The following is a 14,486-nucleotide window of genomic DNA, read 5'->3' on the forward strand; positions in this document are numbered from 1 at the left end:
ATTTCTGCTTTAATTCATCTAACTCTTATCGTTGTTGTTCGACAACTCTTAACTGCTGGTGTGGTTGGTTGTTCTTTGTAAAGCATTTAAGTCTGATTTTAGCAAGAGATTTTAAGGGTTATTTATCTGGCGCTGCTCTCAGTAACGGACCATATTCCTTTGCATTTGGAAGGTCCCATATTCCAATGCCTGGCATCTTTAATTAACATGATTGGGTAGCAATTAATGGAACAGAACTTTGCTTAAGGCCCCTGAGAGCCTATGACACAATACTGGCCGTATACACACCATACACTTAAAGCACACTTATTCCCTCACATAATCTTGGGAACTCAATTTGCTCCTCTCAGAGCTGCAATTCCCAGCACCTTTAATGAACTACAGTTCCCAGAATTTTTTGGCAGGAAAATTGTGTGCTTTAAATTTATGGTGTGTATGCAGCAACTAAGGAGATGGTCAGGCAGCTGGTATTTCATTCAATTTGATTCAATTATCCAACTGAACTGGATTCAATTATCCAATTCTGGAGTTATTTTAGGGTACTAAAATTTGATATATTTTGAAGGTACGGTTTAATAGTCGTGACATGCTATGGGGTTTCTCTCTCTTGAAAAAGAACGGCAAGTTAGAATAACAACAACCACTATATTTGAATAATTTCGGAGACCGTTCCAACTGCTACTTTCAGTTGCGAAAGGATTATTGTTTCGTTTTTATCTTTTATGTATATTTTTTGTTAAAGTTTTTCTTGGTTTAGAAAAGTACATGCATTGTCTTTTTTCAGGTTGTACAGTCTGTTTCTGTTTATATTCAGTTTATATAGTTATTGCTCAGAAGCACTGAGAATTTTTATTCCAAGGACATAGCAGTTCATTCTTTCCCAGCTTTATTGTTCTCTTCCAGAGAGGTGTGTGCCCCAGAACTACAAATGCACTGGGGGTGCTGCTTGTTGTTTCTGCGCTCTGCCCTAACCTTACTGAGAACCCACTGCTCAGTGATAGATCGCAAGCTCTGCCTGCAGAAAATCTCGGGTTCAATCCCCGATATCTCCAGCCAAAAGACTCTGAAGGACCTCTGCCTGGAGAACCAGATACTGGACTAGACAGTTTGACCCAGTTGATGTAAGAAACTCCCTGTGTTTGTACAGCAGCAAGCAACATCTGAATTTGTAAACTGATGAAAATGGGATAACAAAAGCCCAGTGCACTGGTCTAGGGGTGCCTCTGCATTGTCCCCGTTCTCCCAGCACCCTGTGAGGAATGGTGCAGGTACTGGCAGAGACTTCAGAAAGGAATTTATATCCCACCTGTCCATTGAACAGTCCTGTGCAGAGGTCCTAATGCACACATCATCCAGCCATGAACTCACTTTCTTATGCTGCTTGGTTTAGCAGTGTGCAATAGCATCCAGTACCACCCTGATGCAGCACTTAAGGGCTGATTTACACACACGCAGAAAGATCGTGGGTGGTTTTGTTACAGGCAGCGCTGTTGCTCAATTCATGAATGGCCTTTGTTCTATTTTCTGGTTTACGGCAGGTGTTTATGTGTGATATTTATATTAATGACCTCAATGGATTGCAGCCTAAAACTTAATGTAATTGCTTGAGATGCAAGGGAGTTCTCCAGGGCGCAAGCCTGGGCAGTGTGCATGGAGGTCCTAGGCTGCCCAGATAACAAGATCCCCCTTCTCAGCCTCGCTAGTGTGGTCCAAAGGAAAGCAGAGCAATATGTTGGGCACCGGCTTGGTTGCCTGAGTTGCCGGAAGGAGGCATACAGTTAAATCTAGGTGTAAAGAACTGGATATTGTTGGTGAACAGAGGAAGGGGCCACTGTGCACCCATGCAGAGACTGAAAAAGAAGACAAAGCAACACACCGAACAGCTGTTTGAGAAACAAGGAGCCAAAATTAAAGTTTGCAAACTATACCAAGCAGACCCGAGAGCTATTAGTATGCCATCACGCACAGGCAGCACGAAGTATTAGTTAGATATGTTTACAGAAACTATGGAACGCATTTAGATTCAAATGTAATCTTTGAGGAATTCTGTTATGGTCATAGACGTGAATGCTGGGCTCGAGCTCATTAAATTGAAAGTGTCTCTACCGCGTTTACAAGAAAATTGGGTGGTTGGGTAGAGGCTGATACAGTCAGAGTAGGTGGCAGCAGTGGCTGGTGGGACTGCATTGCGGCTCCTTACTAGGATGCAGAGGGGCAAGGCAGCAGCAAGGCAGACATGATGCCTATGTGCCAGTGGGAGCTCTGGATGGGCTCGGCCAGTATGTTTGCACCATGATGACCTTCCTGCTGTGCCAGCTCTTGCCCTCCACCTCCCCATTAAATGAAGAATTCAGTTGAGTGGCCAAAAGCCACTGAGAGTAGGGAGTCCATGCTCAGCAGGGCTGATTGGGTCATCCCCATCACTCTCACAGGAATTTCCCCTTCTCATGCCAGATGCTTCACTGCAGCATAAAGCCCTGGGGGTTGGGGCTCAGAAGTGGACTTGTGGGGGGACCGCTACTCTCTGGCAAACAGTGGAATACCATTCCTTTGAAAAGAGGAAAGGGAATATCTATCCTCATTTGGCTGGTTCACATGTCACTTTAAACCATGGCTTTGAGTTATGCTCACGGCCTGGAATGGGCCTGCTCCATGGGGTCGTTTCTGCCCCCCTCTTGGCTCAGGTTCAAGTGTCATTTTCCACAAAACCTCCCTAGCCATTAGACATGAACCGGGGATTGTGCTTCATCAAAAGCCAGCTTCATAAACCCACAGTGTGCAGCTAAGCTGTTTTGAAACTTGTCATAAACCAGGACCTCTGGTTCCAACAAGCCAGGATTCATGAAAAGTGAACCTAAACTCTGAAGTAGTCCATTTCTCAGGGACTGGAGCTGGGGGCTGCAGAGTGTCATTGTCAGAGAGACAACATGTGAGTCTGAGATTCTCCTAAACCTTCTTCCAGCTCACACATATGCTGTGCCACTAAAAGCATGGCTTAGCACCATGTGCAAACCAACCCGTTATGTTAATCTTTTGGGAAATGGTTTTATAAAAGACATAGGCATGCTTTTAATTGGGAGCAAAGCGCAATGTTAGTATCGTTGCAACCACTTCCTAGCTGTGTACTTGGGTACTTAGGAAACCTTTTGCCTGGAGCAGAGCTCTTGACTTCTGGGGTCTGCCTGTGTGTTGGGAGAGTCTGTGCAGAGGGCTGGGGAGAAGGTGAAGGTGATGCTTGAGTTTGTGGGTTTTGATCATTAGAATGAGAGTCCTCTTTTTTCTCTGTTTGTCCGTGAAGTTTTTCCTTCCTTTTTTCTGTACCACTGAAAAACAAAGTATAAGAAAGAGGTAAAGATTGTATTTTTAAAATGAACGTAAAATGGAGAAAAGCGAAAGGGGAAGAAAACCCAACACAATGAAAACATTTGTGCAAAAGAAATAATATGTCAGGTGAACGGCTACAGAAACCAAATATGCAATTCATTTTCTTCATAAACAGCTTGTTTTGAGATCTTTTATTTATCTACCAAACATAAAAAGTGACTCTATTTTAGATTACATAAATCATCTGAAACTCACAAGTATAGGTTGTTATGTGCTGTACTGGTGTTCACATATCTTTATTATTATTATTTTGCAAAAAGCAAGCAGTTGCAACAGAGTAGTTTTTATGTCTAATATATTTCTAAATCATCAAAATTATATGTCCTCACCTTCTGTAGATGCACATTTAGTGTTCTGAAGAATAGAGCTTTGGTCTCATTGCTTAAGAAATAAATGCACCCCCAAATTTATCATGCATATTTCTTTTCCTTAAGAATTTTTTGAAGGGTTGAATTCAATGGTTTCCTTTCTGCTGATCTTTGATCCAACAGGGATCATCCATCAGCAGAACAGCGAGGAGGAGATTTCTGGCCCTGCACCCCCCATGCTATTTCCTTAGCTGTTCCCACAGGATACCTGAACCATCTGCAGCAGATTTTGGAAGTCTATGGAAAGCTGCAAGCTGAAGAGGGATTGGCAAAAAAAAAATGTCCCTCCCCATTCTGCTGATGGAAGACTCCATTGGACCAAAATACCTTCCATCGGCATAAGCGATACTGTTGGATGCAAGTATAGTTTACATTTTTGAAAAATAAAGTTAAGAAGAAGGCGGGGGGGTGAACCACTGCTGCAATTAACTTTCAACTTTTTCCAGGATCTCTGACAAAGCAATATTGTATGGAAAAACAAACCGTAGGAAATGTCTTACCACTAGAGAAAACAACTTTGAAGTTTATTATTATGACAGATGTATTGGCAGCCCTTGCTTGCTGGTATTGTGACAGTCATCATGCCAGTTATCCTACAGTGAATCAAATATTGTCTTTCTTTCTTTTTTGTCTCTTCCAGGGTAGTTACATCCTGAATCAAGACTCATTTGGAAGTGACAGCTAGACTTCAAAAGGAACCACTGATGTTCTGCTTGCTATTAAAATATGTTGCAAATATTGATGATTTAAGCAGCATTTCTACTAATATGGCATATATCATACTTGATGGGGAATATTAGATTCAGCATGCGTGAGCTAAGATCATTAACTCCTGGGGCAGAGATGGGAAAACTGATCCTTGTGATGTCATTGGACTACAAATCCCACCTTCCTCGATCACTGGCCATTCTGGAAGGCCACAGGTTCCTCATCTCTGCTATACTGCGAAACTATCTTATTCCACCATGGATAGAGCAATGAAATTTCAAAGAACAGCAATTTGGACTTATTTGCACATACGACAACACAGGCCATTCCTGTAGGTCAAAGGCAGAAGGGATTAAGTAAGGGGCAGGCTGTATTTAAACCACAAACAATGCAGACATCAACACATCCATCATCATGCAAATGGGCACATGGCAGATATATGGCACAGACCTGCAAAGAAACTGCTTCAGCTTTGTGTCTTTACTAGGAAAAGCCCTGAGATTTTCAAATGCAACAAATAGAAAGCTTTAAAATAAATAAGCCCAGAATACCCAGGACCTATAAATATATCAGAATACCACACAAACATGTTTTGGTTAGCTTCTGGCCATCAGGCAAATGTTTAAGAAAAGTAGTTAACTTCAGCTTCTATTATCCTCCCTATCTCTTTTTGTGCCTTGGGCTTTCGATAAACAAAAATGGAAATAATTGGCCCTATATCAGGAAGCAGTTAAAACAGAGGCAAAACAAAGGGATAATGAAGGCAGAATAGGATACAAAGTGATATAGCCAGCCATTTTTAAAAATTTCAAATAATAGTAGTATTACTTGTAATAGCAGTAGTAACAATAACAACAACAACAACAATAATAATAATACCCATACTGACTATTGACATCAGTCAGATTCCTTTTTTTTGTGCCTGTGGAATGTAGAAATGTGTTTTAATTTTATCAGTGATTTTATTTATTTTTGGAATGCTATAAACTTTTTTCAATGGTTAATTTTACAGTTTTGTTCTTTTTGTAAACTGCTTTGAGGTTTTTATTACAATCAAGCGGCATATAAATTATTGCAAATTATTCACAAGTGAGGTTCCTGGAAGGATAGGGATTTGAACCCTGGTCTGTGAAGTGAGTACACTCTGACTTGTGCACCACATTTCTCAAGTTTATGTATTTACTGTTTCAAGGACGAGGTATACCTTTTAGCAGCAGACGAAAGTGTTTCTTTTCGGGCTATTGGTATGGAAGGGCTATGGCTAGCTTTTCTGCTTCCTGCGCTTCCATTAGTGATGCAGGACAGGGAGATAGCTTCACGGAGGCCCGGCTGACCTAGGAGAAACACAACGAGAAGGTAATTCATAACAGTCTTCAAAAACATCCCCCACTGACATTCAAATTGAGATTTATCACATTTGAGATTGGCTTTGATAGAACAACAGTGAAGATAAAAAGGCTGCACATCTGGTATATGTGTGGCCGGCTTGTCAGTCAACAACGGTACTTGAGCAGAATCCAAGCAAAACAGCCCTTTGATATCCTTAAAAATCAATAAACCACCATTTGGAAAAACAGTTATAACTTGCTCCCCCCACCCCCGTTTTATACAGGAAGCATTTTTCCTTCACACAAAATAAATATCACTTTTCCGCCCACCCAAGCTTTCAGCATTGTCCTATTCTGGAAAGGTTGTGAAAACTGTAGAAACAAATAATCAAAATAATAATCAAAACTCTATATATGCACAGTTAACAAAACAAGTAACTTGTTGACCACAACTTGGAGTGCATTTGTTGTTGTATAAAATACTGAAATGGAAATTTTAACTTTAAAGTTTCTTTCTTTTAACTTCAAAGACTATCATTAGGAATAAAAATAAACCAAATACCATCAGGTTGCCAGATGTCATTTGATTGTTTTGGGTTATTATTTTTAAAGGATCCCCCCATACTCTAGATCAGAGAGCAAGATTACAATTAAAGTGAAGTCTAGGAATACAAATACACACAGACACACACACACTAAATCAGACTAAAACGCAGCTTGCCCAGCACTGTGACTCCATGGAAGACAAGAGTACATTGTCATCTACAGAAAAGATTCCCGGTCTTTGTCATTTTTCCTCTTTTCTGGTAACTTGGCCTTGCAACTTATTCTTCAAAACCCTCCATGGGTTTTGGCCACCAGATGGCTCTTATTTCATGACCACCATCATTAACATACTGCTTCAGTTTAATAAGATGAGCTACTGTCCATAGCAATATTTCCCCACTGCACACCTGATCATGACAGCTCGCCATTACATTTATTTACTTAATATGGTCTGATGACAACGAATACGTAGGAATGTACACTAATGGCTTGTACTGCCCTGTCTGTTGTATAAGGAGATGGCGACAATATCTAATATATTTATATTTAGTAGGGTGTCCCCAAACTTTCTGAGTCTGATGGCACATTTGGCAATCTAACAAACTGCTGTGGGCACCATAAAGTACCAATTTCAAAGAAGAAAGTTTGAAAGAGAGCTCCCCAACAGGCAGAGCAGCTACACAAAGACACACAAAAAAGGAGGCAACTCCCCCTCCCTGAACTGGAAATTCAGAAAACCATTTAAAAACTGGGAAGGACCAGGGGCATTGCTGGGTGCCAAGGGGGTGTCTGTGGGCATTGTGATGCCCACAGACACCATGTTGAGAATGCCAGGTATGGTGAATGATATTATTCTTTAAATGTCTAAATGTTACCACTGCACATGGAACGTTATGAACATAATTTAACAGCTCTGATGTGCACTCAGACACTTGGGCTCAGACATTGCTCAATGAGAACAGGAATTGCCCTGGCCACTTCAGAGTGAAAGCAACTTCCTTTTGCACGCAGCAACCTGAGGAAATTTTGGCTGGGTGCCATCGAGTACTATTAACGAAACTATTTCTGAGATCCTTCCCAGGGATCAGAAAGGCAGAAACTATATCTGAGACGCTTCATTCGCCCTTGAACTGTAGGTGAACTCCCTTCCATTCTGCATTACCATAATAGATCAATACCTCAGAGGCTGCCAGTTCTATGGAGTTGTGAATGGGAGGGACACAACTACCACAGCTCTAAATTTCCTGTCAGGCAGAAAGAAAGAAAAAACAAACATGCTTTCAAATTTCACAGGAAATATATAAATTCAGAACAGAAACAGGCATTTATCGGATGTTCAAGAGGAATAAAATTTGCTTTGATGAAAGGAAAGAACTGGGGTGGGGGAGATGTCAATGTTGTCCCCTTTCATTTATCCAAAATCACTAGCATCCATATAAACTGAAGAATAAAGGCTTCCTGATTGTGGAGAGGCTTCTAAGGTTGCTCAGCTAAACAGGCTTACAAGCCCCCATCTGACCTTTATGTTAAATATGTGAGAGATGGGAATGGACTGGGAGAGACCAGTAGGCATTGTAATTTCGGGAGGAGGAAGGGCTGGTACACGTGCTCCCTGCCTCCCACATCAATTTTCCCCTCACTTGGTCACACTGAATTACCTGAAAAGGGCTAAATTTGTGTTGAAATGATGTTCAACAGAACCAATTGTCCTGGGTGATAGATTTTACTTGCTGGTTGCATAAAAGATAGCGTTGTGTGATTTGTTTGCAAATATTTGTTTATAATTCTAGATGGCCCTTCAACCAAAGGTTTCCAGGAAGGCGCACAACAGGACCACCAAGAAGGTTGGACAAATTCATGGGGGATTAAGGCTATCACAATGGCTTCTAGCCACAATGACTATGCTCCATCTTCATGGTTGGAGTTGCTGGAAACTACAGAAAGGACAGTGATCTCCCACTCAAGTTCTACTTGTAGGCATCTGGAGGAGCACTATGAGAACAGGATGCTGGGATAGATGAGCCATTGGCTTGATCCAACAGACTCCGGATGGAAAGCAGGGAAGCCCTGTTCCAAGATGAGAAGCATGATCCAAGGATGCTGAGACCCAAGTCATTATTCTAAAGGGGATTTTCAGGTAAGAAGGTGCTCTACACCTGGCTAAACTCTGCTGAGTGTCAGCAGCATTTATACAGACAAATAAGCCCTCTGGAATGATATGTTACATGACATCAACAATGCCTTGGTGACGCTTTCCATTTGCATTAGCCACCACAAATGACCGTGTGCATGTATCATAGAACCATAAGTGTTGGAAGGGACGCTGAGGACCCTCTAGTCCCTGCAATGCAGGAATGTTGCAGCTGTTCCTTACGAGGATCAAACCTGCAACCTTCACCATGCTCTAAACAACTGAGCAATCCAGTTTGTGTAACCACTGCAGGGGGCGTTTATGAAAGTCCAAACGGAACTTGGTTATCTCAAACAGCCATAACACAGTAACATTTCTGTACTTACTATACATACAACCATCTGATTTTATGCTGCATGTAAACTGCCAAACCAGAACGAACCATTACAGCTAGACTAGCTCTCGGTGTTATCTTTTGGCTCAGGACAGGAGCCAGATGCAAGCTGAATGTAAAATGAGATCCTGTGTTTGGGCAATGAGGATTAGAGCCAAACTGCTGGAGATCAAAGTAGTGAAAATGTCTTCCACAGATAATGGATTCCATCTCCATTCTGATAATTTTCATAGAATAATATCTGCCAAGCTTGAGAGACCCCTTTCATTAAAAACCTGTCAAGTATGTGTGTGTGAATGAAAGATAACATAGATTTAGACAAAGCCCTCTTTAAACCTTTTATGTTGCTCCTACAGGCACATAATCAGAGAACAGAAATGGCTAGAGAAAGATTAAGGCTAATTTTGTTGCAAGAATGCATGAACATTGCTCTTTGGGAAACAGAACATTTGTGGGTTCCTCTGGGCTTTGCCTTTGTCCTCACAAAAATTCCAGCTTCTCAATTACCTTATAGTTCCTTTAAGCTCTTAAAATCTATTCCACAATGTGCTTTTCCCTACCTGTCCCATTTCCCCTCTCAGTTTAGAAAAGAGTTAACACTGTGCCTGCAATGGCATTTTTAATTATCTGTAAGAAAAGAGGGACCTTCTCCCCACTCTGCCGGTCTGAAATTTGGCACATTTGATGCTTTGGAAGGTAAGGCGATCTGAAACGTTCCGTGTCAATAAATGAAAAGCACCAAAAATAACAGACATCATTAGTTGCTCCCCCTGAAATTAAGTACAAAGAAAAGCAACAAAAAGGAACATTGAAGGCAAATGGAATTTATCATGAAATGAATACAACTGTAAGGAAAGAACAATAAAAATAATAAAACTAACAAAACATTCTTTTTCCACAATCCTTTTTGCAAAGAGATAAAAAAAAAAATACTGTTTGTTTGTTTTTCATAGTCTGAACTGACCTGAATCTTACAATCTTCACTCTAGAACAACTTGAGAATGTTTGCACCCAGAGAAGAACCTGCAGGCTACAGGGTTTTATGGGCAGAACTGGTTACCATTAGAGAACAATGGTGAATACGCATTTTTAGATTCACAGAAAAATTACAGACAGGAGGACTACAGGGTACGTTAGAAGGCTACTATGAAAACCCTTGGAAGCTTTAAGACAGCTCAGTGCCACAGGACTGGAAGAAAGATCAAGAAGAGTCGGGATAGAACTGACAGAGATTAAGGGAACCGGGTGGTCATACATAATGAGGGTGAGGCAAGAAAAGGGACATAAAGCTGTCAGTACCTCGTGGCTACGCACTAAATGACTTTATTAAAAACCAAACCTCACTTTTCATACCCTAAAGCTTCCACTTTGCTACAAATCTGCCATCCAAATCCCTGACTGCCCTGATACGTAACATATGTTATAAATATGGCTATTACTATACTTTAGTAATTCTTTAGCGCCAATGCAAATGCATAATAGTACCACTGCATTCCTTAATGAAAAACTGCTACACCAAAAGTATATTCGGGGGTGTAAAATGTACTTGTTTGCTTTCCTTAATTAATGTTTACAAATGCACAAACTCAATGCACGGGGTGGGATATCAGATTCTCTAGCTTTATCAAAAAGTAAGTATGACTGTACTGCTCCAGCCTATGATTCATAATTTCCGATATGCTGTCTGCCATGAGCGGCTGATGGACCAACCAACCCCCACAGATTAACTAAAAATATTAGCACTGTTCATAAGAAGCACATGTTCCATCAGCGCATGAAAAAGATCAGCCATACCGACTAACCTTTACTAGCAAATGCTAGCTTGCCTCACCTTCTGATGCCTACATATTTAGCATGTCTGCAGTGAGGAAGCTTTCACGTATACAGCTGTATGCATGACGGTGTCCACAAAATCTGGAACCCTTCTAGATTCCAGAAGAATTTGCACAGATACCTGCACTGTGCACTCAGACATCAGGGGGCACTGTGCGTGACATGTGGTTAAGATAGTTGGCGTGATCCTGTCAGTTGAGAGAGTGAGAGTTTTGTAGGGACAGGGCTATGGTCAGGTCGGTTATTTTATTTGTGACATACTTCACAACACTCAATTTTGTAGGCACATAAACTGTTGATTAACTCATTTGTTTCATATCATCTCCCCAACTCCCTACCTGAACTTGATGGCCTCTATATGTGTGTTAATGCAAAACTCATCCTATGAATAATTTTTAAAAACAAAAATCGAAGCATCTTTCACATTTAATCAGAAGTCCATCATTTTACTCATAATTCATACTCACTGAAAAATATAATCAAGGGAATTTTTTTTATTACGTCCACAAATAATTTCTTCAAAAGGGAAACAAATGTAGGCTCTTCTACATTAAAATAGAAACGGCAGCTGTGAGTAAGTGTGAATGAGAAGCGCTTCCGCTTTTCATACTTCCTGGGCAGTGTCCAAAGCGTCTGGTATCCACTTATCTCTCCATGTCATTACAAAAGAAATGCAAAGAGAAGCACTCTGGCACTATCCATCCCATTGCTTCTGGGAGCATCTCTGAAGCCACTAAATGGCCACTGACCTCTAGCATCTAGGAGCAGTTAAGAATAAAATATACTACCAGTAATTCTCCATTGCAAGATCCATTTGCAATGAGTGGCTTTAACCAGCTTCTCAAATCCAACACAGGTCCAATCAAGAAATGCATGCATGGAATCTCCCTGTGCATTCTTTACTGAATTCTTTAGAAAATACTGGGGAGTTTCCAAAAAACTGTGCAAAATCCTTTCTCTCTCATCAATTGAAATGTTAGCTAAATGTTAATTCTGAGTGACTGTTTAGAAAATAATTAAACTCAATGCAGAAGACAACCAGGGGTTCCCCCACAAGGGTGAGGAGGTAAGTTCAAGACTCCTCAGTTTCTTCCCTTGTAAACTTTGAGGAAGTTATATTCTTCATCTGAAACCAGGGTACGCACCCTGGTTAAGAATGAAAACCCTGGTTAGCATTGGTACAGCCATTGGTACAGCCTTTGTACTGATAAGGCAATGTTAAAGCACATAAAGAAAGGAAATTGAATAACAGGAAGGGGAGAGATCTTTTCATTTTAAAACCGCAATTTGCAAGGGGTAAATCTGTACCGCAGATTATTACTCAAAAAATGTTTTGGTTATTTGTCAACATATTCCCCAAATCAACATGTAATGATTCTGTTTCTAGCTGATATTACAGGAAAACCTCTAAAGAAAGAAAGAAAAGAAGGGGGGGGGGAGCCATCCAGTTTCAAAGTCGCTACAAAAGTTGTACATTCATTCAAATGTAAACTGAACCCTGGCTGTACTTCTCCTGTAAGACAATTCCATCCAGCTGTGACACACATTTACATCTCCAGAAACAGTGCTTATGTGGGAGATAGATAACATATCACATTCTTATACTCTCCTATTCTCCACGCACACAGAGCGCAAAGAATTTTTCACCATTAGAGATTCCATCTAAGCCAACTCTCAGCTCTTTGCCTCCACATTCAGCAAGAGAAGCTGGTCCATTTATCTTCCTCTGGGGTCAGATGCATTACGCTAGGCTTTCAGCCTGGAAGCAGCCTTTTCAGAGGGGGCGCAGTAGCCTTCATCTTGCCCTTCAGGCTTAATCCAAGCAGTCTCTAACTAGTGCCATTGTGTGTGCTGTGGACATGCACTCCAGGCCTGCAGTCTTATGTTACATATATTTTGACACCCTATGAGGTCCTAATGCATTTCCCAGACACCAGCTGTGGTGCAATCTATCTCGTTGGCAGCCACAAGCGCCAGAGTATACCTTCCTCCTTCTTTCAGGTTGTCGTTTTCTGGCATACTATGCAAGTGCCAACATTTTGTAGTGTGAAGGGAAAAATCATGAAATACTGACATTCCGAGGCTTTCCAGAAGGCAAAACATCCTAGCAGGAACAAGAGATGCTGCTGATCTTCCTCTCTGTTTGTCCCACTGCGTAATACACACCTGCACGAACCTCTGCTGGTAGGGATATATAGGAACCTATCATGTGTAAATAATTTCTTCGTGAAAAAATACTACAAAAGAGTACACCTGTGGAAGGTTGGAGTAAAAAATTTTTATTTCATTTATATCCTGCCTCCTCTCCAAGAAGCTCAAGGGGGCGTACGCAGTTCTCCTTCTCCTCATTTTATCCTCACAAGAACCCTGTGAGGTAGGTTGGGCTGAGAGGTAGTGACTGGTCCAAGGCCCCCAGTAAATTTCAAGAATGAGTGGGGATTCGAACCATGATCTCCCAGCTCCTGTTCCAACACTCTAACTGCTACAACACACTAGCTCTTAAATACCTATGAAGAGATCACCTTGTGGTTTTAATCTAATTGCGAATTTGGAACATTAAAAGGCACCCCAAATCCAGGATCATTTCCAGATTATAAACTTGATTTTTCAAGGGGATTAACACCCCATCCAAAACAAAGGGTTTAAGCACAAGGACTTCTGTCTGTGCAACAGGACTTCCTCTCCTCCCCAGAATGGGGGGGGGGGGGAGGTATTGGACAAAGAGCGGAAGTCCCATTGCACAGACAGAAATCCTTGCGCTAATTAGTTTTATCCATTAAAAGCCACCCCAAAACAAATCCAGAATCCGCCTCTCTTCTAACCAGGAGCACCTGTTTTGTCTGGAATAAGCTTCAAATTATTAGCACTCATTCAGCTCCTTGCCCTCTTCCAAGACACTTCGCTTCCCTGACATAGATGAAAAGGAGTAACAGAGATGCATGTCATCTGCACATTGATAGCAATGTATTTCAATTACACTTACTTAGGCTTATTTGCAAGCTCAGTTACACATTAGGTCTTCGTGGAAAATGTGAAGAAAGCAAGACAGGTGTTCTGGGAGACAGTTCCAAGCGTACAGGCAGCAAGAGAGAAAAGTATGAAGCCTTTTGGCTGAAGAAAGAGATCTTCATCCACTGGAGGATGGTAGAACTGGAGGAGAGAAGCTCAGGTGCAGGGATATATTGGGATGCAAGCGCTGAGAGACTTGGGTCAAGACCATGGAGAACTCTGAAGGCAGGGACATGGGGGATTGTGCTGGACCCAGATGACAGAAATCCAGTGAAGCCATTTAAGACTGTGTGTTGTATGATCAAAGAAAAAAGAGAGGTCTCTGCAAACTGGTTTTTGCAGGACAGCGCTGGATAGAAGGGGAGGGACCAAGATGAAACAATGCAAGAGAATAACAAGGAAAGGAAAAGATTACTTGAGTCTAGGTGCTAGGAAGCCAGAGTTTTTGCTGAGGTGACTGAGAAAAGGGGCCATATTTTAGCAGTGCTGTAAAAGGAAGAAGCTACACGTTTTGGCAACAGACTGGATATGGGTAATGAAAGCGAGAGAGAGAAAGCAATCAAAGCTAAAGTCAAGGCTGCGTGCTTGTTCCACAGAGTGGATGCCAAGGAATTGATAAAGAATGTGCACAGGATAAGAAAGCTTGGGAGAAACTAAGGGAAGCTCAGTTTTGCACAGATTGCATTTGAGACAACAACAAAGCAACAAAGCAGAAATACCAGAGATGCAGAATTGGGGTGAGGGGGATAATTTGGGGTAGTGAAAGAGAGAGCAGTAGACCTGGA

General features: G+C 41.4%; 1 protein-coding gene across 8 annotated transcripts in view; it reads right to left on the reverse strand.

Annotated features, from left to right (window-relative positions):
• Positions 1-14,486, reverse strand: part of EML4 (EMAP like 4) — a 155,642-nt gene that overhangs the window by 51,467 nt on the left and 89,689 nt on the right. For 4 of the 8 annotated variants that reach the window (XM_083432988.1, XM_083432987.1, XM_083432986.1 and 1 more), the window contains exons 3-4: positions 5,665-5,794; positions 3,144-3,323 (exon numbers count right to left, since the gene is read on the reverse strand). In XM_083432988.1, the coding sequence (XP_083289114.1) occupies positions 3,144-3,323; positions 5,665-5,794 (310 nt within the window). The remainder of the gene's footprint in view (positions 1-3,143; positions 3,324-5,664; positions 5,795-14,486) is intronic. The other 4 variants (XM_083432991.1, XM_083432992.1, XM_083432989.1 and 1 more) reach the window with 1 other exon arrangement.

This window comes from Podarcis tiliguerta, assembly GCF_965153285.1.
Source record: "Podarcis tiliguerta genome assembly, chromosome: 3".
Lineage (NCBI taxonomy): Eukaryota > Metazoa > Chordata > Lepidosauria > Squamata > Lacertidae > Podarcis > Podarcis tiliguerta.